This window comes from Anas platyrhynchos, chromosome 4, assembly GCF_047663525.1.
Source record: "Anas platyrhynchos isolate ZD024472 breed Pekin duck chromosome 4, IASCAAS_PekinDuck_T2T, whole genome shotgun sequence".
Classification (NCBI taxonomy): Eukaryota; Metazoa; Chordata; class Aves; order Anseriformes; family Anatidae; genus Anas; species Anas platyrhynchos.
Window position 1 is genome coordinate 71,609,593 of NC_092590.1, and position 27,606 is coordinate 71,637,198.

General features: G+C 45.7%; 1 protein-coding gene across 6 annotated transcripts in view; it reads right to left on the minus strand.

Annotated features, from left to right (window-relative positions):
- Positions 1-286: 286 nt before the first annotated feature.
- Positions 287-27,606, minus strand: part of FGFR3 (fibroblast growth factor receptor 3) — a 55,695-nt gene continuing 28,375 nt past the window's right edge. The window contains exons 5-18 of one of the 6 annotated variants that reach the window (XM_072037849.1): positions 24,926-25,095; positions 20,254-20,377; positions 19,549-19,739; positions 14,517-14,661; positions 11,763-11,950; positions 10,815-10,960; positions 10,607-10,728; positions 9,280-9,390; positions 8,614-8,804; positions 7,151-7,273; positions 5,747-5,817; positions 4,092-4,229; positions 3,370-3,475; positions 287-3,290 (exon numbers count right to left, since the gene is read on the minus strand). In XM_072037849.1, the coding sequence (XP_071893950.1) occupies positions 3,126-3,290; positions 3,370-3,475; positions 4,092-4,229; positions 5,747-5,817; positions 7,151-7,273; positions 8,614-8,804; positions 9,280-9,390; positions 10,607-10,728; positions 10,815-10,960; positions 11,763-11,950; positions 14,517-14,661; positions 19,549-19,739; positions 20,254-20,377; positions 24,926-25,095 (1,991 nt within the window). In that variant the 3' untranslated portion in view covers positions 287-3,125. Of the gene's footprint in view, positions 3,291-3,369; positions 3,476-4,091; positions 4,230-5,746; positions 5,818-7,150; positions 7,274-8,613; positions 8,805-9,279; positions 9,391-10,606; positions 10,729-10,814; positions 10,964-11,755; positions 11,951-14,516; positions 14,662-15,717; positions 15,869-19,548; positions 19,740-20,253; positions 20,378-24,925; positions 25,096-27,606 lie in introns of all 6 variants that reach the window. The other 5 variants (XM_072037848.1, XM_072037847.1, XM_072037846.1 and 2 more) reach the window with 5 other exon arrangements.

Here is a 27,606-nt window from a genome sequence, read left to right on the forward strand (position 1 = left end):
GTGTGGACATAAATACACCCACTACTAAAGAAATAATCCTGCCCTGCTAATCCATGACTGCTTTAAAGTTACAAATATAAAACCTGTGCTGGCCAGGATTTGTGAAGCACTGTAAAATACACCCTCCTGGTGCAGGTTTGGTCACTACAGACCCCAGAGACTATTATTAATATATATATATTTTTTTTTCAAAGGACCCTCACAACTAGGAATAAACCCCCAAATTTAACAACTTCTTTATCTTTATTATTATTATTTTTCTGTTGGTAAAAGTAAGTTTGCCATGTTAACAAAAGCAGAATAGTTTTATTTAGTGTTCATCTCACACCTTCGACAGCTGCAGCTGTCAGGCACAGAAATACAGTATTAAAATAAACTGAACAGAGTTGCTCATTGAAAAATCACGCTATGCAAACCTGTGGATTGTAACATCAACAGTATAAAATGTAACAAAATTGGAATTTTTTAATTTTTTAAGCTTTTAAAGATAATAGTCCAGGCTATAAAACTATATAAGCATTGAATAAGAAATGTTAAGTCAACAAGTCTACAACAGATACATCTTGTAAAAACTCAATAAATTATATATATATTTATAATATCTAGTAACATTTGAAATCATGCACAGTTTTGTACATTTTTTTTTCAGTACATGAAACTCAACGCTTCGAGTACTTGGAATGTACACAATTAGCAGACATTTGTAAGAAAATACCAAAAAATTCTTTTTTTTTTTATTCCAACAAAACAAAACAAAAATCTATAGAAATCTACCTTCTCAAACTTCCATCGAAGTAACCTCAAACTATAAATTATTTATTTTAGGATAAGGATTTTGTGGCTCTAAGAAGGAAAAAAACAAACAAACAAAAAAAACTTAAAATGAGATGCTGCCATCCTGCTATTCTGAAACATTGATATGTAATATGCACCAGAGAAAAATGTAAAGAAAATTCAGGATGCAATTACCCTTGCCTCTTTGTGGTAGTAGATAAAGTCTTCTGGACAAAAACAAACAAACAAACAACAAAAAAGCCAACCCAAACCTCCCCCTTTGTCACCTTGAGCCACAGTAAGATTCTCTAGTTCACTTGCGTGCTTTTAAACTGCAATCTGACGTACAGGAACAAAATAGCACAGCACTCCGAACACAAAAAATTAGGCATCACTGGCATTTTTCAGTGTGTTAGATGCAAAAGAAATATGCAGTCATTGCATCTCCCCTGCAAACAGTGTCACTTCTCTTGCTGTTTTGCCCACATGGGTATTTCTTAAGCCCAAAATACAACGGTACTGGCAAAGGGGGGAAAAAAAAATTAACGCGCGTCATCCAAAGTCAACATTTCGCTTTGCTGCGTACTTGTTATTAACTCAACCACAAAGAATACCTTCATTCGAAAATAGAAAAATAAACACCCACACCCCCCTTAATGCACAGTGGTTAAACTGATGGAAGAATTCTTGGCCCTGTTTTTCTGAAATATGTAAAAATCATCTCTCTGCTGCTATTTGTTTGGTTTTAACCACTGGTGATGTATTGAAAAATAAACTTACCTTTGCTCACTGCAATCCAGGATAAACTAATATTTTTTTAACGAATACATATATATATATATTTATAACATTAAATGTAATTTGTTAAAGGACTGTACATCTATACATTCTTTCAATATTTCCCATAAACACAAAAGAAAAACTTGATTAATATATTTTTTCTCCATTTTTAATAAGTTAAAAAAACACCCTTAAACTCAGTGAAATTTAAAGTTTACAGTAACGCTACGCTATTTAAACCGATGAACAGATATGTTAATGTCTATAAATAACTTTACAAATATACATGTTAAGGTACAATTTTTAAAACAAAACTGTGAAGATATAAAACAAACAAAAAAATCTTCTCTTTCACCCAGATCAGTATATCCTAGATTGCAATGCTCATATTTTGAGACTCTCTCTCAGTACTGCTTTATGTTGCATTAGTATTATACATTCTTTTTTTTTCCATATATTTATTTATATATATACAGGATATATTTATAGATATATACACAGATTCTCTGGAATAAACCTTTTTGATATAAGTTAAAGGCTCTTGCCTACAGGTACCCGTAACTTCTTTCTCCAAGTCACTGCACGTAGATGGAGCCAAACCGCTGGCGCCAAGGGCCGGAGGAGCAGCTCCCCTCCAACTCGCCCTTTGCAAGCAAAAGTATGCAAACCCCCATCTCCAGAAAGTGAGGTTTTCCCCAAAACGGCTGCTCCCGCAGGTTGGGACAGGGCTTGAGAAGCAGCATGGGTGCTCAGTCCCCGTGGGACCTGGCCAGCGGCAGGGTGATGCTCTCCTCCAATTAGGATGACTTGACTGTCTCTTTTTTTTTTTTTCTTTTCCTTTCTCCATGACGATTTGCATTTTACTTTTTTTTTTCTTCTTCTTCTTCCGAAAAAGATTCCTTCTATGTAGCTGGGTAATAAGATCATGAAGCTATAAAAACGACGACAACAAAAATATAGATATTTTTATAAATATATGAATCCCTGCAGGCAACGTGGCTTTTCAGCTCCACCAAAAAGGTTCATGTACAGATTGCATAAGCAAAGAATTTCTACATTCTTTACACTTTTTTTTTTTCCGTTAGCTTTTTTTTTTATAAAAAAAAGGAAGATTTTTTTTTCTCTTCTTCGTATTGCAGGCACAGATCGGCTACTCTGGCACTCGGCACGTGACCGCGGAGGCTGGAGGTCAGCACCCCCAGGTTTAACATTCTACTTAGGAAAAAATAAAATAAAAAAATACCAAAAAAAAAAATCATACAAGATAGATCATCTTGGCAAGAGATTAGTTCCTTCAGGCCAAACAGTGCTTCTTGACTTTTTATACAGCAAATGGGAAAATAAAAAATAAAGATTTTTCTTTCTCTCTCTCTTTTTTTTTTTTTTTTTTTTTACCCTGAACAGCTCAACAACACAAATCCTCCAGCGTCGCCGAGCAGTTTCACGGAAACATCCTTCACTACGGGTTTGTCCTCGGCGCCCCACACTTGCGCCGGGGTGGGCGCGCTGCCTGTCCGTCCGTCCATCCATCCATCCGTCTGTCCATCCGTCTGACCGGGGTGGGGGGGCCGTCACGTCCGGATGACGCCGTTACAGGGGGGGTGCTTGGGCAGGCAGGGCTCATCGGGCAGCAGGTCATGTGCAAAAACCGAGTCGTCCCCCGAGGAGCAGGTGCTGTGGGTGTCCTGGCCAGCCGGCGAGTACTGCTCGAAGGGCACCGAGAGGTCCAGGTACTCCTGAGGGGGTGACAGACCCGTCAGCACCCTTGGGGATGAACCAGCCCTCCCCATGTCCCCCCACCAACACCAAACTCACGTCGGTGGACGTCACGGTGAGGACCCTGTCCAGGTCTTCCACCAGCTGCTTGAAGGTGGGTCGCTGCGAGGGGACAGCGTGCCAGCACTCACGCATGATCATGTACCTGTGGGGCATGACAGGGAAAGGGAGATCATCACCTGTGGTAAAGCTCGCCCCAAAACCCTGAATGCCTGAGAGAAAAGCTACAGGAGAGGGGAGCAGCACGGCTCAGCCCCAGCCACCATGCCATAAAGCAGCGGGGACGAAGCCCAATGCTGAGGGGATGGTGGCAAATCCCTGCTGAGTGTGGGCAGGAGAAGCCTCCTTTGCTCATATTTGCTTGGGGAGGCACTGGAGATGAAGTAATGAGGAGGAACCGAGTGTAATTGTGTCATTTTATGTGAGGCAAAGCAGGCTGCAGCCCCAGCTCCTTGCACACTGTCACTTAGGTGCGGGGTGAGGAGGGTGTGAGGCTGTGGTGTTGCCTCGGTGGAAGGGAGGAAGAGGGTTTTGTGGAGCTAAGCCCTCATTACTGATCACCTCACACCTATACGCACTCTCAAAGCCGGGTGAGGACCTGTGCTAAAGACGAGCTGTGCCCCGAATTGCCACCCATCGAATGAGGCAGGTACGTGATGCCCCAGCAGCCTGAAGCAGGCCATTTGTGGTTGTGGCCACAGAGGGAATGGGGAAAGGGAGAGAAGAGGGGAAAGCTGCTGGGTCACCCTCCTTCCACTCACAGGTCATGGGTGCAGTTGGCAGGTTTATCCATCCGATGGCCTTCTTTCAAGAGTTTGAAGAGTTCCTCGACAGGAATTCCCGGGTACGGAGACCCTCCCAAAGTGAAGATCTCCCATAGTAGCACTCCAAAGGACCAGCTGGAAACCAAAGAAAGATCTTTAAAATTCAATGAGTTTTTTTTTTTTTTTCCACCCCCCATATCCCCTCCCCCCTGCTCTGCTTTATTTCTGTGCAGCCATGCATAGCTAACAAAGTCATCAATAGCATGACTAATTGCCTAGGCCATTTTTACTAGTTACTTGGAGATCTCTGCTGATCCAACTCAATAGCAAAGAAATCCCAGGCACCAAGTCTGAAATTGAAATGAGCATTTAATCAGATAGGTGACAGCCCATCTATTACCCCCAGCTCTTTGTTAGGTCTTCCACCAGCTCCACTGAATGGAACAAATCAAATTATTCATGCACAGCTTCACTGAATTGCAGGCTTGGAACCACAGGCCACTAATTGTGCAAGCTGATACCAAAACTTGCTTGTTACAACACTCATTTCACTGGCCAAGCTGGGAGAAAAATACCCCAACAAAAATCAGCAGAGCACTAATGTTACACACTCCAGTCCTGCAGCTGTGCTCTGGTTAAAAGTCCTCTTTTCAAAAATATCTTTTGCCTTCTTCATTTTCTTTTTAAAAACAGGGATTATCTGTCTCTGTTTCTCTTTCATGCATGCTCTCTCTCCTGTTCTCTAGCTTTGATTTATCTGTCATGCCCAATGCAGCATTACCTAAGCATGGAAACTATGATTTAAGATCAATAAAGCCAAAGTATGTGAAATTTACAGAAATAGAAATGATTCATTTGTCCAACTGCAAGCAGCGAGCCTTGGGGAGCCGGCAGCCTGTCTGCTAAATTACTGTAAAAAGCTATTATCATCCAAATATTGAAATAAAAAAGCCGGTGTGCATATTGAGCTACTTCAGTCGTTGCAAAGTTTAGATGTGATCTGAAACTGCTTCCCAGACTGCTCTGCTTTCCATTCAAGTCAGGAATAAAGAAAGAGCAACCTTTAAGGCAGCACCCTGATAGATTTACATTTTACATAGGCTCTGCTGTTTGCTTACAGTACACCGACACTAAAACCGACAAGATGGGATAAGGAAAAATAAAGGTAAATAAATGAAGCAGCAAAATTAATCTGAGAATATATCTGTTGAATATTCTCCAATCACCTCTACTAATGCTGGGCAGAATATTTCAAGCTCATCCCATGTACTCAACTGAAGTCTGCCTGGGTCAAAGTCTGGAAGAAGTCAAGGGTAACTTTAATGGTTTTTCTCTTCCTGATTTTTTTTGACTGCAGGATGAATCTCCTCATCTATAAACTGCACAAGAAATACCTGCCTGCCTGCCAGTAATTTTTCAGCAGCCTACTGGAGATTTATCCTTAGTTAAAAGCAACTAGATAACAGAAAAGCAAAACCACGTGTGCAAAGCTGCAGCTTGGAATTGAATCATTTGTGTTTTCATCCCCAGGCGCCCCAGCACTGAGCAAGCCCTGCTTGAGTTTAGCAGTACATATGTTTTGGGGATAGTATGGGTGTTTATTTTACTGTTATTTTATTTTATTTTTTTTTAAAAGTGTGGGTAATGCTTACACATCACTCTGGTGAGTATAGACCCGGTCAAACAATGCTTCTGGAGCCATCCATTTCACAGGCAGCCGACCCTGTAATTAGGAAGACAATGGGAACATCCCATCAGCATATTCCCCCAGCCACAACGGCACCATCTGAATCTTCTTTTCTAATCCAGTTTGAAACATTTTCATTAACAACCACATCTGCCTTCCCGGTCACTGGGCAAAGCAGTAGTGGACACATATAAACAGATTACAGCATTTGATCCCTGGATCTTCGCTAACAATCTTTGCAGTAAATGCTCTCTGTGAACTGTGTTTCTCTGCCAAGGCAGGTTTAACATATCAGAGCATCTAAATCTTTGTGTGGGAACAGTTTCTATTGCTCATAAATGCAGCTAGCTTTGAGGCAGAGAACATAGGACAACAGTTCCATCTCTTTGGTTGGAAGAAGCAGTTTGATGCTCAGACCAAATCCTGCTTAGGCTGAACCAGAGGGGAAATTTCCTAGAGTGAAATCAAGGGCCAGATCCTCTGAGAATCAAACCCTAATCCCACTGAAGTCTGAAGGAGGCCTGAACCCAGGTTTCCAGGGGGCTATTCTACATCAGGGTCATAAACATGCACAAATGGGATTAGGTTGTCAGGTGTCCAACGCAGCTCAAATGGGAAATCCATCTGAGCTGTAATTGAAATTCACAATATTTTTTTTTAAATATATTCTTTTGATATTGCATGGGATCATGATGGGCTTTGTAGGACTGCCCGAGAACTGAAACCCCTTGCAATTGCAAAGCTGTTGAGCTCCACAATACACTCAGCTCTTCCACTGCTGTCCTCTGCACCACGTTGTAGTTGTGGCTTTTTCTCTTCTGCTGCAGAGCACTGGGAAGTGCTGTGTGCCCTGCAGCATGGCAGAAATCTGAACTGCTTTGGGACTCAGCCCTTGGCTAGGGCTGTTTTCTCACCCTTGGTAGCAGACACACGGAGCTCAGTTGTAAAAAAGAGAGAGAAGTGCATGAAAGCCAGGTAGCTCCAGGAATATAAAAGGTGATATTCCTCACTCAAGAGCTCTGGTAGGACCAGAGGTTGGCTCCTTGGGACCTTTATGACCAGTAGTGCAACAGGCTCAGAAATGCTCCTTTGGTAAAAAACTTAGTTTCTTAGTCTAGAGCCTTCTTGGCAGAACCGAGACCTCTCAACCAGCTGCTAGCACCAGCAGCATCTGTCAGGAAGAAAATGGATGGTAGATGGACTCCTGGGATCAGCCTATCTATGGTCCATCACCAGGTGAGGCCAACGGCAGATCTCTTCCTCCTAAGCCCCTCTAAAAAGGGAGATGTGGAGCGAGGGCCGCTTGTTGCAGGGACAGCAGTTCCCTGCCAGAAAGAAAGCTGCAAGTTCTTGGCAGTTCTGTACTTACATTGGTGGTTTTCTTGTAATAGTCGATGTTGTGAACGTCTCTAGCAAGGCCAAAATCAGCTATTTTCATCACATTGTCTTCAGTGACTAACACGTTCCTGGCTGCCAAGTCGCGATGAATGCACTGTGAAAGGTGAGCAAGTCAATAAATAAGGGCTTGTTAGCTGCTTGCGCCTGCAACTAACAGCAACGTGTGGTTTACGAGCTGCTGTTTCATTGACTCCCAAGCTCATAAAGCTGTGAGCACCGCTTAATTCCTCGCTCTCTGTGTCATCGCTGCATCATGCATGCTCAGTGGGAGCCACCTCTTAGCAACACCTAATCGGCAGCCCCAGCACTGACACGGCCGTGCAGCTTTTCCTTCTCCAAAGTGGATGCATAGATGGGTGAGAAGTCAAACTTTCCTATTCTGTGGGTGCCTACTGGGACATGAAGCTGTTCTTATCCCCCTTCCTCCACAAAGAGGAGTGAAAGTTGATGTTTAGAGTGAAAAATTTCTCAAATTAAGACTTTGCCAACACACCCAAATATCTAATAGCTGTCAGCAGAGGAACAAGCTAAACTAGCCTGCACTGTGCAGAGAGGGAGCTGAAAGCCACCATGAAGCATTCACTCTGAACTGCACTCACAGGGCCAACACACCTGAAATCTGGAGCTGAACTTGTTCTTGCCTTCGTGTTCCCTACCCCCAGAAAGAGGTCACACCAGCTGGTGCACAGCTTAGCTAACTCAAAGGCCTGATTGTCCACTTGCTGGTGTCAGGGTAAATCAGGACTAATCCCCGGGGTGTGATGTAAGCAAACACAGCAGCCGGCTCAACGCCAACAAAGTACTCCCCAGGGAGCATCCTGGGCATGGTCATGCCAAATCCACTGCCAGCTCTGCTCCAAACGAGCCTCCACGTGCTGGTGACAGCTGCAAACACGTGCACTGCAAAAGCAGGATCTCAGCTTCCTTTTAGCTGCCTCTATCTTCAGCAATCTCAAAAGAGAGATGGGGGAAAAGACAGGGGCACACAGACCTCCTGACTTTGTCGTTTAAGGTAATGCCTCCCAGGGTGGAAGCTCACAGCTTTGTCCACCCAGACTACTGCAGGACGAGCCCCATGATCACACATCTGGAAACCAATTACTTCTGCAAGTGGTAGAGGCTGAACAGCTGAGGACACACACCAGGGTCTGGGCTGCTTGTGTTTTTCCATGCCCTTTGGAGATGCTAACAGGCCTGCAGGGGACAGCCAGGGCTGTTCAGCTGCACAGCTCACGAACACAGCCTGCACATGGGTAACAGGCTTCTACAGCTTCAGCCTTCTGCAAAAATACTAACGTCCTTTGTACTGAAAAATCTGGTCTCTGAAGGGAGAAACCTGCATAGGCAAATTTGCCTGAATTTGCTTACACACACACACGTCTCTGAACACTGCTCTGACCAGCATTTTTACCAAACGAGACTTCTCAAACTCACTTTCTGAGATGCCAAGTACTCCATGCCCCGAGCCACCTGGTAGGCGCAGGAAACCAGGTCTTTAAATGTCAGCTGCTCCTCAGGCAGCTTGCAGGTGTCGAAGGAATAGTCCATGCCAGGTGGGCGACGTGCCCTGAGGTATTCCCGCAAGTTCCCCTTCGATGCATATTCCACCAGCACGTAGAGTGGTCCTGCAAGCAAGAACACCATCAGCATACAGAAGAAAAAGAGAAGCATGTGCAGGCTGACCCCTGAAATCTTATTTTTTGAGACATTTTGGACAGTTAGTTAATAGAGAGGCCAGTCACAAACCTTGCCTCTCTCCAGGACATCGTTTTATACTGATGAGAAAAGGAGAAAGACGTACAGGAAGACCTCAGGGAAAGGTGCAACCCAAGCCAAACCACATCAGACACAGGCAGGAGTCTGCGGCTGATGCCAGCTATATGGCTGTCAGCAGGGCCCGGCCAGGTCTCACACAGTCAATGTGTGAGTGAGCCAGAGGAAGGAGGAAAAATGCCTTGGTACTGATCAAATACATCAGGCAGGTCCTGTGTGGGGTGAGATTAGCTCCACAAACCCTTGCTGAGCACTAAAAGCAATGCTGTGGATGCAGGAGTGTGAAACACACCACCCTGAGCCTCCCGTTGCCCTGCGAGCTCGTACCGTCCTGCGTGCAGGCACCAAGGAGGTTAATGATGTTTTTGTGTTTCCCAATCATCTTCATCATTTCCATCTCAGAGACCAGGTCTGAAAGGTCCTTGTCTGTGGCATCATCTGGAGAAAGCAAGGGAGGAAGAGAAAGAAAACGTCAGGATGAAAATAAGTGTTTTGTAAAATATTGCTGCACAACCATGCGGGGTTTTAATGGGGAAAAAGTATGCAAAAACTGTCAGTATTTGTTTTTCTTCTACTTTGGGAAGAAGAATCAAAATAAAAACAAAAACTATTATCCAAAAAAGAGAGTATTTGTTCAAAAATAAAAATGGAATAAATGGAAATAAATATTCCTATGAAAATCAGTAATACCTTTCATCTTCTCTTTCACCCTGATGAACATTAAAGTAAAAAAAGACAGTTTGGGTACTTGGCATCATTTTCCTGTACTGATTGTTTCTCTCTCTTATCTCCTGGGGAAAAGGGTAAAGTTAAGGAAGGGGAAAGGTTAGATCTGGGATACCGGACAGAAGAAGGATTGTAGTTTTTGCATGGAAACCTGTAATTTTTCCACAACTGTAGAAAAATGAGGGAAGAGCTCCCCAGACAAATGCTTTGGTTTGGAGAGATGGGAATGTTCCTGCTTCCAAAAATAACCCCAGAACAGACTGAAGTAAATCTAAAGAATCCTTTTCTGATAAGAAATAGTTTTGTTTAAAAAATGTCACCCCATGTAACCTCAGACCTGGGCTGCTCACTGACAGGGCATCTGCCCTGCCTGTTCCAGCTGAACTCTGCAGGGGGATTTCACTTGTGGTTACCAGAAGACTGCATGGGAGCAGGATGGGAAACAGGGACTCCTCCGGAGGTGCCCCGTGCATCCCCCATTTTGGCTTCCCTTCCATCTCTCATCAGTTTTGGATTGATTTTTTTAAGTGAAAGGTCAGGAGTTTGGCAGATGAATTTCTGCAAACTCCACCTGAATTTGTTGCACAAGCTTTTGGTAAAATAGCCACCATTGGTTATGGGGGGAGTACGGAGCAGACTGCTTCACCGGGCTGGCTAGAAGTGAAGGTGCTTTCCCTTCTCCTCAGCGATCATATTACCCCTTGGCAGAGAACCGGGTTAATTCCCGTTGTCTGTTCCTGACGGGACTTACACCTTTACATCCTCTCCAAGGAGACAGCCCTCGCCCCCAGGCTATGTGGGTGAAGCGGAAGGAAGGCCCCTGTTGCTTTCTTCTATTGGATCTGTTTGTACAAAAGACTTAAAAGCGAAGGAAAGAGAGGAAACCCCAGCACAAGATGCCGCTCCGCCCTCTGTGGGCTCCCCATACCTTTCAGCATCTTGACAGCCACCGTGATGGCCTTGTTCGGCTTGTCCTTATCAATCCCGATCGCTTCTGCCATCACCACTTGGCCAAAACACCCCTCACCGAGCGGCTTCCCCAAGGTCAGGCTGGAGGGAGGAATAACAGGCGTGTTAGTGGGGATCAGGATGGTGATCTGGGAAATGTGGGGACCCTGCCTGTGGGTTTGACTGACCGAGAGCGTGCCAATTCCCACTTGGGATCTGGAGGCAGTTCCAGCTCGGAGACGTTGGCCAGCATCGGCCCGTCGCTGGAGGAGAGACGCGTGATCCGGACCAGGGGTGTGTTGGAATTCATGGAAGAGTTGGACTCCAACGACACCTGCTTGGGTAGAGCAAATGAAGTGTTATTGCCAACTGTATTCCCAGCGGGAAAGCGGGTGGGAACGTGCCCTAGGTGGGTCACTGAGGGGTTCTGAGCTATCTCTGACATCTCACTGGTAATTTTGAAATGGGAAATCCCTCCTACCCCCCCATCTCTTATCCACCCCATCCTTGCAGAAATGAGCTGATTTAGGCACACGTGGTCACTGTCTTCACTGGTGGGAAGGAGGGAAGGGCTCTCCAGCAAGGAAGAATGCTGGCAGCTGTGATACAAGCCCTTCACTTGCTCTGCGTGCTTCTGCACATGTGTACATGTGCACGTACAGGCTGTGGTTCCATCCTGGCACTGGAACTGCCCACCACGAGCTGTGAAATCCACGTACTTCACCATGTGGCTCTATGTGATGCCTTTTGCCCCTCTGCAATGGCAGAGCATCTCCACCTGCATGGAGAAAGATGACCCCCTTACATCTCCATGAGAACAGAAGGAACAGGCACATTTACTGTGCTCTTGCTCCCCAAGTTACCCCTCTGCCAGGTTTATACTGCTCCCCGGCAAGACCTGCTTTCTGTGCAAGCACTGGGAGCTTGAACCCAAGGCAGATGCCACCAGCTACTGCTCCACTGGAACAGAAACAGATGAATAAAAGGGCGTTAGACTTTTAGACTGCAGCCAACTTATGTCTTGGGCAACATCTTTCTGGTAGTTTTGCACCTAGAAAGGAAATTTCAAGGGAAAAAAAAAAAAAAAAGGAATGACCATAGGGGGGAATAGGAATCTTGTATCTACTTTCTGTTACCTGTCTCTTAAGTGGAAATTTGGAGACTTTCTGTACAGTGGTGGTGTTCATGGCCTTTTTATTTGGCATCTTCATCCTGCAGATAATCACAATGACCAGCACCAGGATGAAGAGAACTAAGCCAGTGCCGTAACTGAGAATGCCAGCATACACCGAGCCTGAATCGTCCATTTCCATTAGCTCCTCTGCTGCAGGGTGACAAGAGACAGCAGTCAGGATGGGGCCAGCGGCTGCCCGCACGCAACCGCACACACGCAGCACGAAGAATTTGGGGAGGACCTGCTCATCCACACCAATTTTCTGACTGACTTCAGCGAGGGGACCCTCCTAGGCCAGTGGTTTTCCACCTGTGGCTGTAGCTTAAATGTTTGCTTGGTTTGCATTTTTTTTTTTGGGGGGGGGGGTGATTTTACTGCCCTTCGATGTGATGCTGGAGGGTCTTCAGCCACAGGTTGAAAACCACTGCTCTAGACTGAAGGCATCTCCACGTCTCTGTGCTGTTCCTCTGAACCACGTCGTGCTCTCTCTGCACATCCAAACCATGGAACTGGGTGTGCCCAGAGCTCCAGTGAAGATCTCCACCAGACCAGTGCCTGCCCTGACGGACAAAGGGCACCAGGGGTAAGGCATCACAACGGGAAAATGTCTCACGATAGAAATCTACATAATTATTTTGTGAAAACTTAAGTTTTGTTGGGAGGAGGCCGGAAGGTCTGGCCTGGAGAGGTGGCTGAGCCAGGAAGGCAACAGCATGAGCCCAGCAGCAGTGGCCACCTGAGAGCAAGGTGTTTTTGGGGCCAAGAAGGCTCGGTTGCAATTCTCCCCTTGTTCCCTTCAGGACAGGCACTTGGACCAGAGGAAGGAGCCATGGTGGGACTGGTTTTCTGTCCCCCAGAGGTGAACCAGCATCAGAGGAACAGTCAGCAGCAGGAAACTTTACAGTGAAGTCATGCCAGCGTGGGCAGCTTGCTAACATCCCATGTCCATCAGCGGCTTTGGCAGGCAGCAGGAGCCTTTCTGCTGGCAGCAGCAGGCTCCAAAACAGGTCTTCGGTGGCTGTTTCCAGGATGCACATGGAGAAATGGTCATGGGTGACTATGGGGGCTGATCCAGAGCATGTGGGCCTATGTACCAGCTGTGCAGGGCCTGATCCTGCCAGGGGGTGATCTTTTCCTGCAGGGAAAGGTTACCAGATCTTTTGGGATCAGGCGCTAGGTCGGTGCCAAAGCTCACAGCATGTCGTTCTCTGCTCCACAAGGACAGGTTCACAAAGTGAGGTTTTCCCCATCAGGGTTGGATCCCGCACCTCCCTCCCTTTGGGCAGCGCTTTGGAGCCTGCTGCTGCACTGCCAGCTGTCCTCCGCTGCATCTGACTTCAATATAAAGTTCCACTTCAGGTGGTTTTCTTTTTTCCCGTTTGTTCTTTGCTTAAATTGGAGGTGTGAGTTTATACGTTATGAAAACAGCGTAACGGTTGAATGAGACAGGATCAGGAGCTTCTTAAATAACAGGGATATTAGTGCTCTAACCAAAGGAAGTGATTTGTCATCCAGTGGATGGCAGAAGCAGAAACAGGATAGGATCAGCTATTTTAGAGCTGGCAAATAAACAGAGAAAAGACCAGCAGATCCCACTGGCAGCAGGGTCAGGCGTGGAGGAAACCCTCTTGAGCCCCAGGAGAAGTGTTTACGACCAAATCACCCACACAGATAAAGTCAAGCTTAGAAATGCCAAAGTTCCTGGTTCCTAAACATATCCCAAGACATTTGTGGGATAGAAACAAATGTGGTCTATGACTCGGTGAGCCAGAGCTGTGGGTATGGGATGCTTACAAGGGCCTACTGAACACACTCCAGGTCTGTTCCTACACCCTCTACAAGGCACAACACCCACTTAGATTTCATGTAAAACATTGCTGGTCCTTTTCTGGGCTGTGCTCATGCTGTCTCCATAGCTGGAGGCAGATTTTGCAGGTGAAGGCACAGCACAGCCTAGGCCCCTTCTTTTGGAGGGCAGACCCCTCCTGTTGCATATTCTGTGCTGGCTTCATTGTCAGCGAGAGCTTTGCACATGAAAGGACCACAAAATTGAGGTCACTCTGGCCTCGGGTTTGAAACCCGTGGCAGCTTTCATCGGTTTCAGCTGGAGCAAAGCAGCAGTGAGTGCCCCTGGGAGCCAACACTCCTGGGCTCTGTCCACAGATGACTCCAGTCGACCTCCCATCTGAGATCGCTCTCTCCGCCTGTTCATCCGTGAAGCGGAAATAATGCTACAGGCAGGGACGGGGGTACTCACACAGACTACTTGTGCATCTCATTTTTGGTTGAGATATGAGGTTGGACAGAAAGGTTTCTCCTTGATGACCGTTGTAGGTGTCCTGCATCATCTGATGGGGAGTTTCTTTCTCCCTCTGGGTATGCTTGCAGCATAAGGAGACAAAGCGACTAATTTTGGCACCTAGAGACAGTCCCCTAACGCAGAGGCTGTGAGCACCTCTGAGTTATCCACGTTTAAAAGGATCCTGGGCAATTTGTATCACTGCTGCAATAGTAATTTAAATCCCGAGACAAAATGCAAAATCTGCCAGCTGTGAGTATGCAACAGGGGTCTTCTGCTGCACCGGTTTGTCACCGGCATGGCAAATCCCAGAGGGGAAACCTCCCTGGGGAATGTGTCAGCAGGAACCTGGCATTTCTACAGCAAACATCAAAGCACCCTGGAGAAGAAAGGAGAGGCCAGCACAGAAGGAAATACCTGGTAGCACCGTCAGCCAAGCAGAGTGATGTGAGAAACCAATAGAATTCCCTGCGAGACAAGTATATTCCCCAGCATCCTCAAAAGTAACATTTCGCAAGTACAGAATCTCTAGCTCCTTATCCGTTGTGTTAACACCTGCCGTCTACGGGGAAAAAAAACACACACATATAGAAAGAGGGAAAACAGAGAATAAGCCACATTCCCAGCAAGTGTGAGGACACCACAGGCAAATTTCAAAAGCAGATTAAAGTTTTTCTTTTTTTTTTCTCCAACGGCCCATCTTCCACATTTATTCATTCATTCCCCTCTGCAACCTGTAGTCAAAAGCAAAAAAGTTCCCTTCACCAGGTTCTTACTCTGTCCCACTAAAGAAGCATGCAAGCAAAAGCATCCAAACGAAAAATTGCCCCCACAATATGACTGACCTTCAGTTAGTCGGGTGAGTACAGGGGGGAAGAGAGAGAAAGTGAAAGGAAAGAGGAAAGAAGGAAAGAAACGAGAAAGGAGGTGAGAGGTAGTGGGGAAAGACTCAAGTGCTGATCAGATGAACACACAAATATTGAGTTCATTGAAGAATATTCAGAATTGTCAAATTTTTTTAAGACTTATTTTCAGAATGGCCATTTCTAAGCCAAATATTTCTCATACAGCCCTTGATACTGCAGCGTGACTCTGGCTGATCTCAAGAAGGTGCTGAACCCTCCAGGAGTGAAACAGCTGGAGTCACACCAGAGAGCTCACAACTTTGCACTGCTCTCTGCTTAACGTGCTTGCTCATACAAGTCAACGTTGATATTTATTTCCCAATTACGCCTCAAATGGACAGAAGTCAGTCTGTAACGACTGTATCAGTTTTAGGGGCAAAAATCTTGGTTTTCCATAGCACCGAACGTCACAGGTCATTAGCATGCAATTCTGTTATCAGCACTCAATTGTAAGGAAGGGAAAGGAATAAAAGCGTGAAGAGTTGATAGCAAAATTTGACAGTCATTTTATTGTGGGAATTTTTCCATGGCAATTGCTGTATAGGCGTTACATTCTTGTAAAAAAAAATTAGCAAGAAAATAAGATAAAGCCATTCAGCGTCAGTTGACAGGGTGTAATACAAAATGAATAGTAATTTTAATCACTAGCTTCTTAAAATGTTATAGCTCATTCTTGCAGTTGCCAGGGCCTTGGGACAGAGTCTGTGGTTTACCTGGTTTTGGTTTGCGAATGTGGAGCCAAAATGGTTTTTCGGCTATGCCTACGAAATTGTTGGCTCTACACAGATATTCTCCTTCATCTTGTTCTGTCACATTGAACAGATTTAGGTTAGCATCGGCTTCAGCGTTTTTACTGATCCAAGACTGCAGGAATAGACAGAAACCTGAACTTCAGTAAACCAAACAATACCTCCATCGAACCTATATCAGCTAGGATTGACTGTTCATTGCCTATTTTCTTTCTGACTGTAGCACCATCCCCAGCTCGCCCTGTGGTGAGAGACCTAGCCATGACCTGGGCGAAGAAGAGAAGTCCCCAAACCCCACGTAGGTGACCTCCCACCCCTTCGCTGGTGTTCCTGCTGCTGGAGGCACGCGTGCCATTTCTTTCTTAGAACAATTTCCCACTTCTCCATCTGACAGCAGTCAATGGCCCTACAGTTCCCTAATAACTCTGCAGACAGGAGCACCAGAGAAAGGGCTTAGGCAGAGATTTGTGTTTGCAACCCGGCTCGGCAAATACTGTTTCAATTATCAGATTCCAAAATAGAATTTGGAAACAAAATATAAGCAGTGGCGGTCTGAAACTTGCTGCTGACTTTGCCTTTCAGAAATTAGCTGTAATTTTTTCCACTGCTTATAGGAGCCTCTTCTTTACTAAATAAAGTGGCATATATAAATCAAACAAACTTCAGGCTGTTAAGCAGGGGTTTATTTCTCTTCTTCCAAGCTGCCACAACTGCGTATCAGTTTGTTCCTAAACAGTTGTTTTTATTTTGGTTGAAAATGCACACACACAAAAAAAAAGCACAACTGTTTTGGGTGGCCTCAGAAGTAGCCTAGAGAAGGTCCATAAAAATATCAGCTTCAGTCCTGGAAATGAAAATAAAATGATCGCATTTCTCAGTTTTGTTCTTATGTCCTCCAGCTCCATCTCAATGCTTTTGATTTCAGGGCCTGAGCCTGCCAATGTGACTCTCAGCCCACGAAAATCAGCAGGGCTGCCAGATCTCATAGGTTATTGGAAGCCAAACCCAGAGGTGGCATCAGCAAGGAGCCCTGGTGTCCACATCTGATGGGAAACCCTGCTGGCTTTGACCTGATCTCGTCTCTGAGACTCAAACGCTGCAAGGTCTGTCTGTCCTGACCGGGGGGAAAATGTGCCTGCCTGCTGCTGCCGCCTTGTTTATAATTAAAGCGGGCATGTTTCAATGCCGAATGTACAATTTAGCCTTTGACAAAGCTCGGGCACCGTGCTGCCAGCCCCCCTCCAAAACTGGAATGCATTTAGTGCTCCTCTGCAAAGAACAAGGGCTTTCCTTTGATCACAAATGAGCCCGGCTTTCAGGAGCTGACGCAGGTGATGGCTTGGTTTTGTCAGGCTGCTTAAAAAATAGGTTGAAAGTACAGCATTCAGTTTATCCATCTGGCCTGGGGTGGGTTTTGTCCCCGTGATTTAGATGTGAGGGGGAATTTCACATGCTGGGCACCTCTCCTTCCCCCTTGCTCTGATGGAGACTGGTCTGCTCCCCATATACAAACTGCCCCGCAGCAGGTCCTTGGCTCCACAAAATCTCCTGAAGGCAGGAGGGAAGGACAGGCTGATAAAAAAGCTTTATCTCCCTGCAGACACCAAACTACCGGGCAGTGGGGAGCCCCTTCTAAAGCAGCAGAGGTCAAAAGGGCTGCTAGCAGGACCCTGCTCTGGCAGCATGGCCAGGAGGGCAACGAGTCCATACAGCCAAAGGACTGGCCCCGAGATGACAGCGAGATCATCTTTATTTTTGAAAAAGCAAACAAGCACGTACACCAAAAAAAAAAGATAAAAAAAAAAAAAGAAAAAAAATCCCTGCAAAGCTGGGCCTGATACAGCTCTGCGGAGGCCCAGTACTGGTGCACAAAAGATGCATCCCAAAATGGAAATGCTCCGTGCCCCAGTGCTGATGCCGGCATTAATACAATTCAAAGCATTCCTGATTAACCAGAAGTAGTAAATAGACGTGTGCTGGTCCTATTCAGCAAAAATAAAACCAAACAAAACTTCTGCTTTCAAACGCCTGCCTGTGCTCCCCTTCGAGGAATGCGGAGCCTTTGCCGTCCACAGAAGAGAAGGTATTTGGCAATTCTAATTACCTAGCCACCCCGGTGCCGCTCAAACGTAATTTTAAAACACTATTTATACGGACTATTTATATGTTCTTTGCCACAGCAAAATGGGAGCTTGTGCTTGTGACACAAGCCACTGTTCGCAGCGGCTCTGCAAACTTCCCAAAGGTAGCACTTTATCCCATGGGGACCACACACGGAGCTCGGAGACTATGCGAGATGGCATGTGACACAGCCAGCTATTCAGAGCGTGGTACTGGGCTGTGAAACCAGGGGGAAATTCAAATATGCATAATTCAAACATATTCGGAGACACAGACAGAAAATAAAAGTTTTATCAACTCGCGAGAAGCGCCTGCTGCCAATCCTGGAGAACTGTCTCCAGCCATTTCTTCCAACTGATCTGTTATTTCAATCTATGTAATTATTTCCAGGGTCTCTGGCTTTTATTATCATGTATCTGGCTGAGTTACAGTTTTGTAGATGCTGTCTGATAAGTTTGGTGTTTTTTTTTAATTTCATACAAAGAGATAAAAGGGTGTGTGCAGCAGGATGTGCGCAGCAAATGCCCATGCAGAGGACAACCTCTGCTCAAAACTGCAGGGACAAAATCTGGTTTCAGAGACAGAAAAACTGGATTTGGCACTACATATTTTAATGAATACAATACAAACACAGGATGCCTTTAATTATTTAAAAAAGGGGGGGAGGGGGGGCTTCAAAGTTCAATTTGTTTTTCATTCTCTGTTCCTAACTTTTATTATCTGCACTGGTTCAGGAGAAACCAGACCTGCTGGCTCTGCTCTGTCTGCAAGCTGGAAGATCCCTTTCTAGAAAGCATTTTAACCAAGTGGAGTTTTACTAAGTGAGCTTTTGCTCAATAAAAAATAAGCTTTCCTGAGCATGGTTAATAGCAATGCTCACAAATGTTAGTGGCTGGAACAACAAGACTGTCTTGGCTCTCAGGTGCTGGTCATTGAGCATTATTTAGCACATGTGCGCTGCAGTATGTTTACTTGGAAAGGGAAAGAATGTGTTTTAGTTGGGAGCCTTTTATTTTAGTAAGCCTTGAAAATACCTCTTTTGAAGCTGTAAAAGAGAGTTATTTTTACAATTTTAGGTCAAATTCAATCTGACAGCTTCTCTTTTATTATGCTGCTTTTCTCACAGTTGCCTCAGCCCTTACAACTACTTTGCTTATCTGTGCCACTACAGTAGTTGTGTTATCTCTGGCAAGCAGAAGAGTCTGGAACATCAACTTCAGGACATTTTTGCTGTACCCTCTCCAAAAGTAGAATATTCTACTGTGCAGGCTTTAAAGGAAAGAACAATCCCAACAGGGGCTTACTCTCACTGTTTTTTTCTTATAGATGTGAAACAATTACATAAAATGAAACCTGCAGCTCCCAAAAATCTGATTTAAATAATAATCACCCTTCCAGGAGCTGGAAGCACCCTTCCAGGTCATTTAGCATATTTTGATGGGAGTTTCTGGTTTGCATGGCAGGGCTAGTCTAGGGCTCATTAACAAACATAAAAATAAAAGTTTATGGCTTCCATTGACGGCGAGCACCTCTATTCAGTGCTGATCTCTTTTGCCACAAGACAGTTGGTTTCTTTGAGAAGCATCCCCACAATGTAGCTGCTGTCTCTGGAACACTGAGACCAAGGCAGAGGAAAGACTGCCTTGAGGGTGAAAAGAAGGAGCGAGTACCAACCTTCAGCACCGTGACATAGGGTGTCCCATCGGGCCCGTATTTGCTGCCGTTGACTTCCACGTGTTTCAGCCACTGAATGTGAGGCTGGGCATCGCTGTAGACCTTGCAGTGAAACTCCACATTGCTCCCAACCACCACAGTCTGGTTGGCAGGGAGCCCTGCTTGCAGGATCGGTCGGTGAGGTGACCGTTCTGAAACACAGAGGAGAAGGAAATCTTAATTTACCTGTCCTTCTTCCAGCAAGGTCTCCCCTCTGCACCCTTCAGCGCTCTTCTTGATGGGAAGGGACAACAGTGCTCAGTGGTGTCAGCTCACAGCGACCTGGCAGGAGCTGTTTCAGATGGGGAATCTCCTTGCTTTTCAGCAAAAAGGGTGCAAACTGGGATTGTCATCCCTTCCAGGTGTCCCAGCCACCTTGACAGCCAACGCTTCTCAAGCCTAAAGAGGGAGAACCACCCGAGAGCAGAGGATCTCAGCCCCACTTGTGCCATTCCTTCTCTGGCTCCTCTCTAGACCAGCTAGGTAATTTATTGATTGCAGATCCGAGGCTGAAGTGCTGGTCAAAAGGAGGCTTCCTGTTGGCTTCAGAAGATGCATGATTCAGCCATTTGGGAAAGAAACCAAGTTCCTGCTTCCTTTATCCCGTCATGCGCCTGTTCAACATCACCACGGATCAGTTATTGAGGGAAAACAGGGAAATCTCACCTAATACATCAAGCTGGTACGTGTGCCTAATATTGCCGTATTTGTTCTCCACAACGCAAGTGTAGTTTCCTCGATCTGACGGCACAACACTCTCCATCACCAAGCTCCACTGCTGGTGTCGCAACTAGAAGAAGAAATCAAACCATCAGGCCCATGGTCAAGCACGGTCATCACCAGAGCCTTCAAATCAGTGAACAGTCAGGGACCTTCTACACACACAGCCAGGATGAACGGATCCCAGAGCTGGCCTGAACATCACAAGCACCCATTTCAAGGGTCATTAAAGGCTTAATTTGAAGAGGAATTAAGACCAGTGCATAAACAGTGCCACGCTGAGATTGTAACGGGGACCTGTAGATGCTTCCACAATAATAACACTAATAAAATCAGATGACAGTTGCACTGATTACGGCACCTCTCATTAGAATAATGAGTTTAGAAGACATCAGCTAAGGTAGCCCCAATCCACTTGTGCTCTTTGTGAGACCACTCTGGTCCACAGACTGTCAGCCCAAAATATTGGACTCTTGTCTGCAGATCTTTACCAACTGCTACATATAACACGTAAAGATAACTAGAAACAATAAAGATTATACTTCTTACCCTATCTATAAGGTATTTTGAACAACTGTGCTATGGGGACAACATGGCATGGCATCTGTCTGAACAGAAATGGTTATCTACAACTGAGTGAACCCCCTAAATTGTCTGTCAAGAACAGATGAGAAAACATGCCCAGCCTCAAGTCTGGTCCCTAGGATGCTTGGTCAGCCCTTCTCTTTCTGCACTAAGCCTCATGCTACTTATTTTTCTGGATAGGGCTTATATCTAGAGGTATCCAGCCTGACCCACTGCCCTGCGCTCCCCTCTGGAACGTTTACTTCTAATGAGTGCAGAGGAAATAACAGATATGGGAAGTAAATCTTGAATTAATACAGAAAGCAACCAACACAAACAAAGATGACTTCAGGATGCATAGCGTACAAAAGCTCTGCAGATCTCTGGATATTCGTTTGATGCCTTCTGCTGCCCAGAGCAGCACATTTAACTTTATTAAACATGGTGAAGGTGACTCCAAGGACACAGAAGCAGGAGATTACAATAATGCTGTGCTACGGAATGTCAAGGGCTGATGGAAAAAAACAAGGGTGTAATTGCTCCTGGAGGTTTCTTGCTGCAGCAGGTGAACTCCAATATGAAGTCATTTAACCTCTTTTGCTACACATAAATTGCATCCACATGGTTCCCTTTAAAGGGCCAAGTCGCAATTAAAGCCAGAATTTTGGAAAGAGAAGGTTTGAAGTCATAGGACCAGACAGCTTAAACAACTTGCTTAGTTTCAACCCAAGCAAGCAAAAGCCATCGGACAAAGCCCCCTGCTTTGTACATGCCTGGGATAGCAGTGCTGAGTACCCCATTTTCCCTTTCATTTCAGGAGGCCGTGGCTGTTTTAAACAGCCTGCAAAGCAGTCCCGGTTGCTGCAGGTGTCTGGTCAGGTCTGACTGTGCTCATTGCCCACCCAGGGCACAGATGGAGCTCTGTGCAGAGCCAACATTTCGCCTTTTGTAACGCAACATCCCACTTGGTGCAGCTCTTCAACAGCGCTGCAATCACAGGGCAACAGGAGCAGTGAGAGCTGAGGGCCTGAACCCCTGGGTTCACATCTGAACATACCAGACTGTCAAGGAAGTTTGAATGCAAATTTGTGGCTGCTCAGGGCTCATTTCCATACTGGCTTGTCTCGTAGTTTTGTTTAAAGGCTTCTTTTAATCCACTCTTCAGCATTGCAAAGCATTTTCCTGTGGAACCCCAAGGAGCTACTCCAAGGAAATGGGACTCCAGACACCCGATCAACTCCCTAGTCTGAACTGTATTATAAAATCAGCTCCAAATTAGGTATTTTACTTATCATGTCCTGTATTTACTTTCAAGGAATGTCTCATCATTGGGCTTGTGGCAGGGACTTTGGACCCTGAACAAAGACATGATACTGCGGAACCGCGGGCATAAACTTGGGGAAAACTTGTTTGGGAACTTTTCTAGAAGGAACAGGGCTCTTTTTTTAGGTTGACACTGGGTCTAGACTTAAAGGATAATAAAAAGGGATGTTCCCAAGTTAGGATAATTGCTGTACTTGATAAAACACTAGAAACAAGAAGTGGCTTAGTGCAGACATTAATCAAGTCGGTGAGATACTGGAAGTCCCTCTGGTTTATTTGGTGTTGTCATTCTTGGCTTCTTGTGAAACAAACATTTGCAGACACACTTGGAAACTCAGTCGGTGTTTGCCAGACTGGTATGTGCAATGGTCTGGGGAAGGGATAATCCCCTATCTCCCCTCCCCCTCGATCTTCCCTTCTAGGGTCATTTAACACACACAGGCTTACAATATTAGGGATTCCAACACGGATTTAACCATTAATGCTCTTTGGGAAATTTCATATGATAAGTCATATGAATTTCTTCTCTCTACCAGTTAAGGATGAACTGTAAGAAGATCAGTTTAGCCCGGGCCTTCTCTTTAGCCTGCCCTTCTCTCTTGCAGACTTTACAAAGGGCTCTGACAATCACACAGGATCTAAATGCCATTTGCGAGAGGCAGAAGTGGAACAGTGGTCAGCTTTCATCTGCTGACCACACTCCTTTCACAATCAATGTTTAAACTCTTCCGTACACTGAGAACAAATGAGAAAATTCCCAGCTCAAAGATTTCTGGGTTAAGACCATATCTTGAGATGAAGCAAGCCAGCCAAACTCTGCCAGATCTGGATCTTGCCCATTCTTTTCAAGCTGCCTAATCCTGTTATGAAGCTAAGTTGTAACTGGGAATTTAAATCTTAAATACATGAAATACTGAAGAGGTTTTCACTTTCTTTTTCTGGTTCAAATCTTGGTTGATGTCTATCAGTATTATTTATATTGGATGAGATTTACATTAGACTACTTATATCTAACCGTGGCTCAAGAGCAAAAGCAAGCAAATAAGAGAAGGAAAATTACAGAGCGAGAAAGATGTCTTTATATCAGGAAAGGGACAAAGAACTATACCTAGACAGATAGAGAGTTTAAACCAATCTTGCTGTAATTGGCCTGACGTTGCCTTCAACAGCACTTGAAGCATTGGCTTGTTGCTGGAAGGTGCCCCTAGAGAAACAAAGCACAGCGATGCCAAAGACTCACTACTGTGTTGCAGAGGATGAAATGTGTCAATTTAAACTTAAGGATAGATTAAAACCACCGGGAAGTGGGTAGGGGAATTGCTTTCAGCTTTAGATTTTATTCTGCAAGCATAATTTAGTGCAGCTGATGTCACATAGTCTTGTAAAAAGCAGTTCAAACAGCGCACGCAAGCCTGAAAACATTTCATGATGATCCTTACAGCGTGCAATTAGTAAAAGATGCTTGTGCTTTGTAACTGCTATCTGCTGTAAGACTGTTTACAGACAGGAGTCTTTTCTCTCCTTAAATTTTCAGATCTAAAAGCAAGCGTGTCCTCAGCCTCATCCAGGCTGGAACGGGGACAGGGCTGAGGAGGGACCTTCAAAGGCTTCTCTGAACAACCACAATAGGCTCTTTCAGGAACGGGCCTGAGCTAACAGGAAAGCAACAGCCCAAAAGCAGTGGGAAGGGAAGACTTTTTCGAATCCTTTTCTGGTTTCTGGAGCCCTGCACACTCCGCATGCCTAGCCCCCTTTCACGGCGTTACAGATGTGGTAGGCATCAGCACAGAGCTATTTAAGGTACTGATGAAGGTGCCTTTTGAAAAACCACCTTCCTTCCTCACCAGCAGCCCAGGGAGACGCCAGGCCTGGCAGGGTACAGGCTGAAAATGCCTGCTCAGGAGTCCTTCCTTCTGCTCTGGTATTGTCCTAACCAGCTACTGCCAGCTTTATGCTCCCTAGATATGTTTGATCGTGACCTCAAGGGGACAAAGGAACAACAACAACAAAATCAGAGCAGCAGATTTTCTTTAGTTAAAGTCCTCTCATTTGTTATGTACAGTAGCACAGAAACTTCTAGATAATTTGGTCATTTGAGTGCACTTTTGGTGTCCACTCGAGCGAGAACATTTTCCAGAACATTTTCCAGAAAAATTTCCAGAAATTTTTATGGTAGAAAGGGAAGAGGGAGAAGGAAGAAGCCAAGGAGCAGATGCTATTACTCTGAAATAGGGTAATCCAACACTTGACCAAGGGTCGATGATTTATACCACAAGAATGTTAATGACCACCAACACAGCAGTCCAGCTCTTTGGTGAGGACCTTCCCACACCTTCAAACAACACAGAGTCATTTTTCCTTGAAAGCTATGAGTAGCTATGGCTTGGTCATGCACATCTGAATGCACTGGGCTGATCTCCAGAAATTAGGAGTATTATTACCTTCTCGTTGCAGTCTACAACACACCCATAAACTCAGCCTCATTTCTATCTAAACCCTGAATGGCCAGTATAGACAAACTCAGAGGGGATTAAGCCTTGAATCCTGATGGACAGCAGCCCTATCTAACACTTTGGTGTCAAACAATTGCTAGGACTGCCAGAAACATCCCCGTTCCTGTGCAGCTGGGACCATGCTCTTACAGGTACCGACGTTAACTACAGTGAAATACAATTTCCTACAGTTGGTAGAAAAATTTTGACAAAAACAGAGATCCAAACCGAGGCCTTACCTTGATGCCCCCAATCCTATGCTCTCCCTTGAACTCTTTGCCGTTCTTCAGCCAGTAGATGGAGGGAGTTGGGTTGCCACCCGCCGGACATCGGAAGCGAACGGTGTTGGCGGCGGGAACTGCCAGCAGCTTCTTCTCCATCTTATCTGGCCGGGTCCAGAAGGGGACACCTGAGAAAAAGAAGACAAGCTGAACAGGCCCGTTTCTGCTGCAGAGGATATCAGCTGGTGAGCAGATGCATTTGAGGAGGCTTTGGCATGTGCGGAGTGACAGTTAAATTGCTACCTGCTGCAGTTAAGATAAATGACACAGAAATGCTTTCCAGCTAAATGACTCTTATAGACGTAGACAGGGTGTTTGCATTTTAGGTTTGTGATGAAAAGTTCATGACCAGGTTCTTGTCTTGGTAATGCCGGTGTAAGTCTAGAGTAGCTGCTTTTAAATCAACAGGGAGAGCTATCCCAGATCAGGGTGAGGGTTTGGCCTCAGTGTGTAAAAAGATACAGATGTACCTTCGGGACAATAGTAGTCAAGAAGCATGAAGAGCAGAACGATGTTGGAACTGTAAAAAAATGCTGATGGGCCAGCAAGGGAGCAGAGAAAAAGTATTAGCTGAGTGCTTTGGAAAATTTTGCTCCTCTGTGAGCACAAACATAGTGCAGCCTCCTTAAGGGAAGGAAAGGAAAAAAAGACAGTGCCAAACTGGTTTATCATGTTTATGTTCTTAAAGTTCAAGTGATTTTAGTTTTAAAGATTCATGTTACCTTTGAACAGGGATAAGTTTTAAAATACCAGTGTTAGCATGAGATACTTTTTATAATCTGCCTTAAGTACAGCAATGTTTCTTGGCATCGTTACAAACATTACATATTAACTCCAAATTAAGGCAGCAGCGGCAGCAAACTTATTATTCTGGAAAGAAAGAAAGAGAAAGTTCTAAAAACAAGCCTCCCAAGCTTTCGTTTCTGCTTAAGGAAACACTGCAGAGCTGCACTCAGGGTGCTCGCCCTGCCGGCTCCATGCCCTGCTCTGAGGCTGAAGGGAGACAAATGGGGGCACACTGTGTGTGCCTACCAAAATAGCAAAGAGGAGGCCAAGGAGTGTAACCAGTGCATGGGAAGGAAGCACCCACCAGCACACAGTACCCAAACCCACTGGCTGCAGAGCCCTGTGTGCTTCTGGCCAAGACAAACCGAAGGTGCTGGTCCTGCAAGACCTGTCTTAGAAAACATGGTGGCCACCAAAGCTGCTGGGAGAGCATCGCTGCCAGCCTCTCCTGCAGTGGTGAAGATCACAGAATCACAGAATGGTTTGGGTTGGAAGCGACCCTAAAGCACATCCAGTTCCAACCCTTTTCCATGGGCACAGACACCTCTCACCAGCCCAGGTTGCCCAAGGCTCCATCCAGCCTGGCCTTGAGCAGTTCCAGGGATGAGAGGGTCAGAAACCACCCAGGATCACAGCTCCACCTCAGTGAAGCCTCTGTAGCCCCTTCCTCTTCATTACAAGGGTGTACAAGGTTTTCCCTCTCCTTTCAAGCCTCTCTGAGCTGCACCCAAGCTGTTCCCTCTCTCAAGCGCTCCCCAGCGCTCCCGTCAGCCCTGACATGTCAGGTTCCCTGAGCCCCATCCTGCTCCAGGTAGGGCAGTGTTGACCCCACCTTGCTTTAAAAACCACAGACCAGACACAAAAGTGCAACACAAACATTGCTCAGACAGAAACATGTCACAGCACTCTGCATTCCCAGGGGTGCGCGAAGATTATGGGTTTTGAAGGCATGCAATAAGCACAACCTAGCAGGCCTAGCTCAACTAAGTAGGCCTGACAAGAGTTTTACATCGTCTGACTCTAATTTGGAGTGGCCTCCTCTCTTCCCAGCTGGAAATTCAATACTCAATTTTAACGTCAGCCTCACTGGACACATCCCTGGCAGGAGAGAGCCAAGGGGGGGTTTGCCTGTTTGTTTCTGCAGAACCAGGATTTCCCTCATTTCTCATAAGCATGGGTTTAGAGAAGAGCTGAGAGGATGCTGGCAAGCACCAACACCCGGCCCTTCCAGCAGATTCCCCCCTGCCCTGCAAGTATTACAAGGACAATTACAGCAAACACAGAGCAAAATATTGCCTTGGCTCCACCTGCACAAAGAGGGGAGTTTTTTTTGACAGTCCTTGGGGAGGGGTCACAGAGGGGGCTGCTTCTGCTGGGATAAATCCCATAGGTGTTTGGTGGTAAAGCTCACTGCCGTGCAACCCACCTCCACAGCTCAAAGGGCTCAAGGGCTCTTCAATTCATAGCATTTGAGCTCCAGAGACTCTACAGGCTCACAGGGCTCAGCTAAAGTATGCACCATTTTAGCACCTGCATCTCATGCTTTCACAACTCTGCAGCTGGATGGCTGGACACAGGTGCCTCAGTAGTGTCACAGCCTTTCCAGGGGGCAAGATTCAGTATTAAAGACTTGCATCTGCCCTCAAACTGCCTTGCACAACACGCCTCGACTCCTGTCAGTCAGCTATTTTAATCAGAGGAATGTGGTGTTCAGCCGTGGCGTGCATACCTGTGCAGCAAAACTCGCTGTGAACAAACAGCACATCTAGGGAGGCCTCAAATGTTGCATGATAACATGGGCTAGATGGGAGCAGCCATTCACTTTCCAATATCTTAGAAAAACAGCAAAGAAC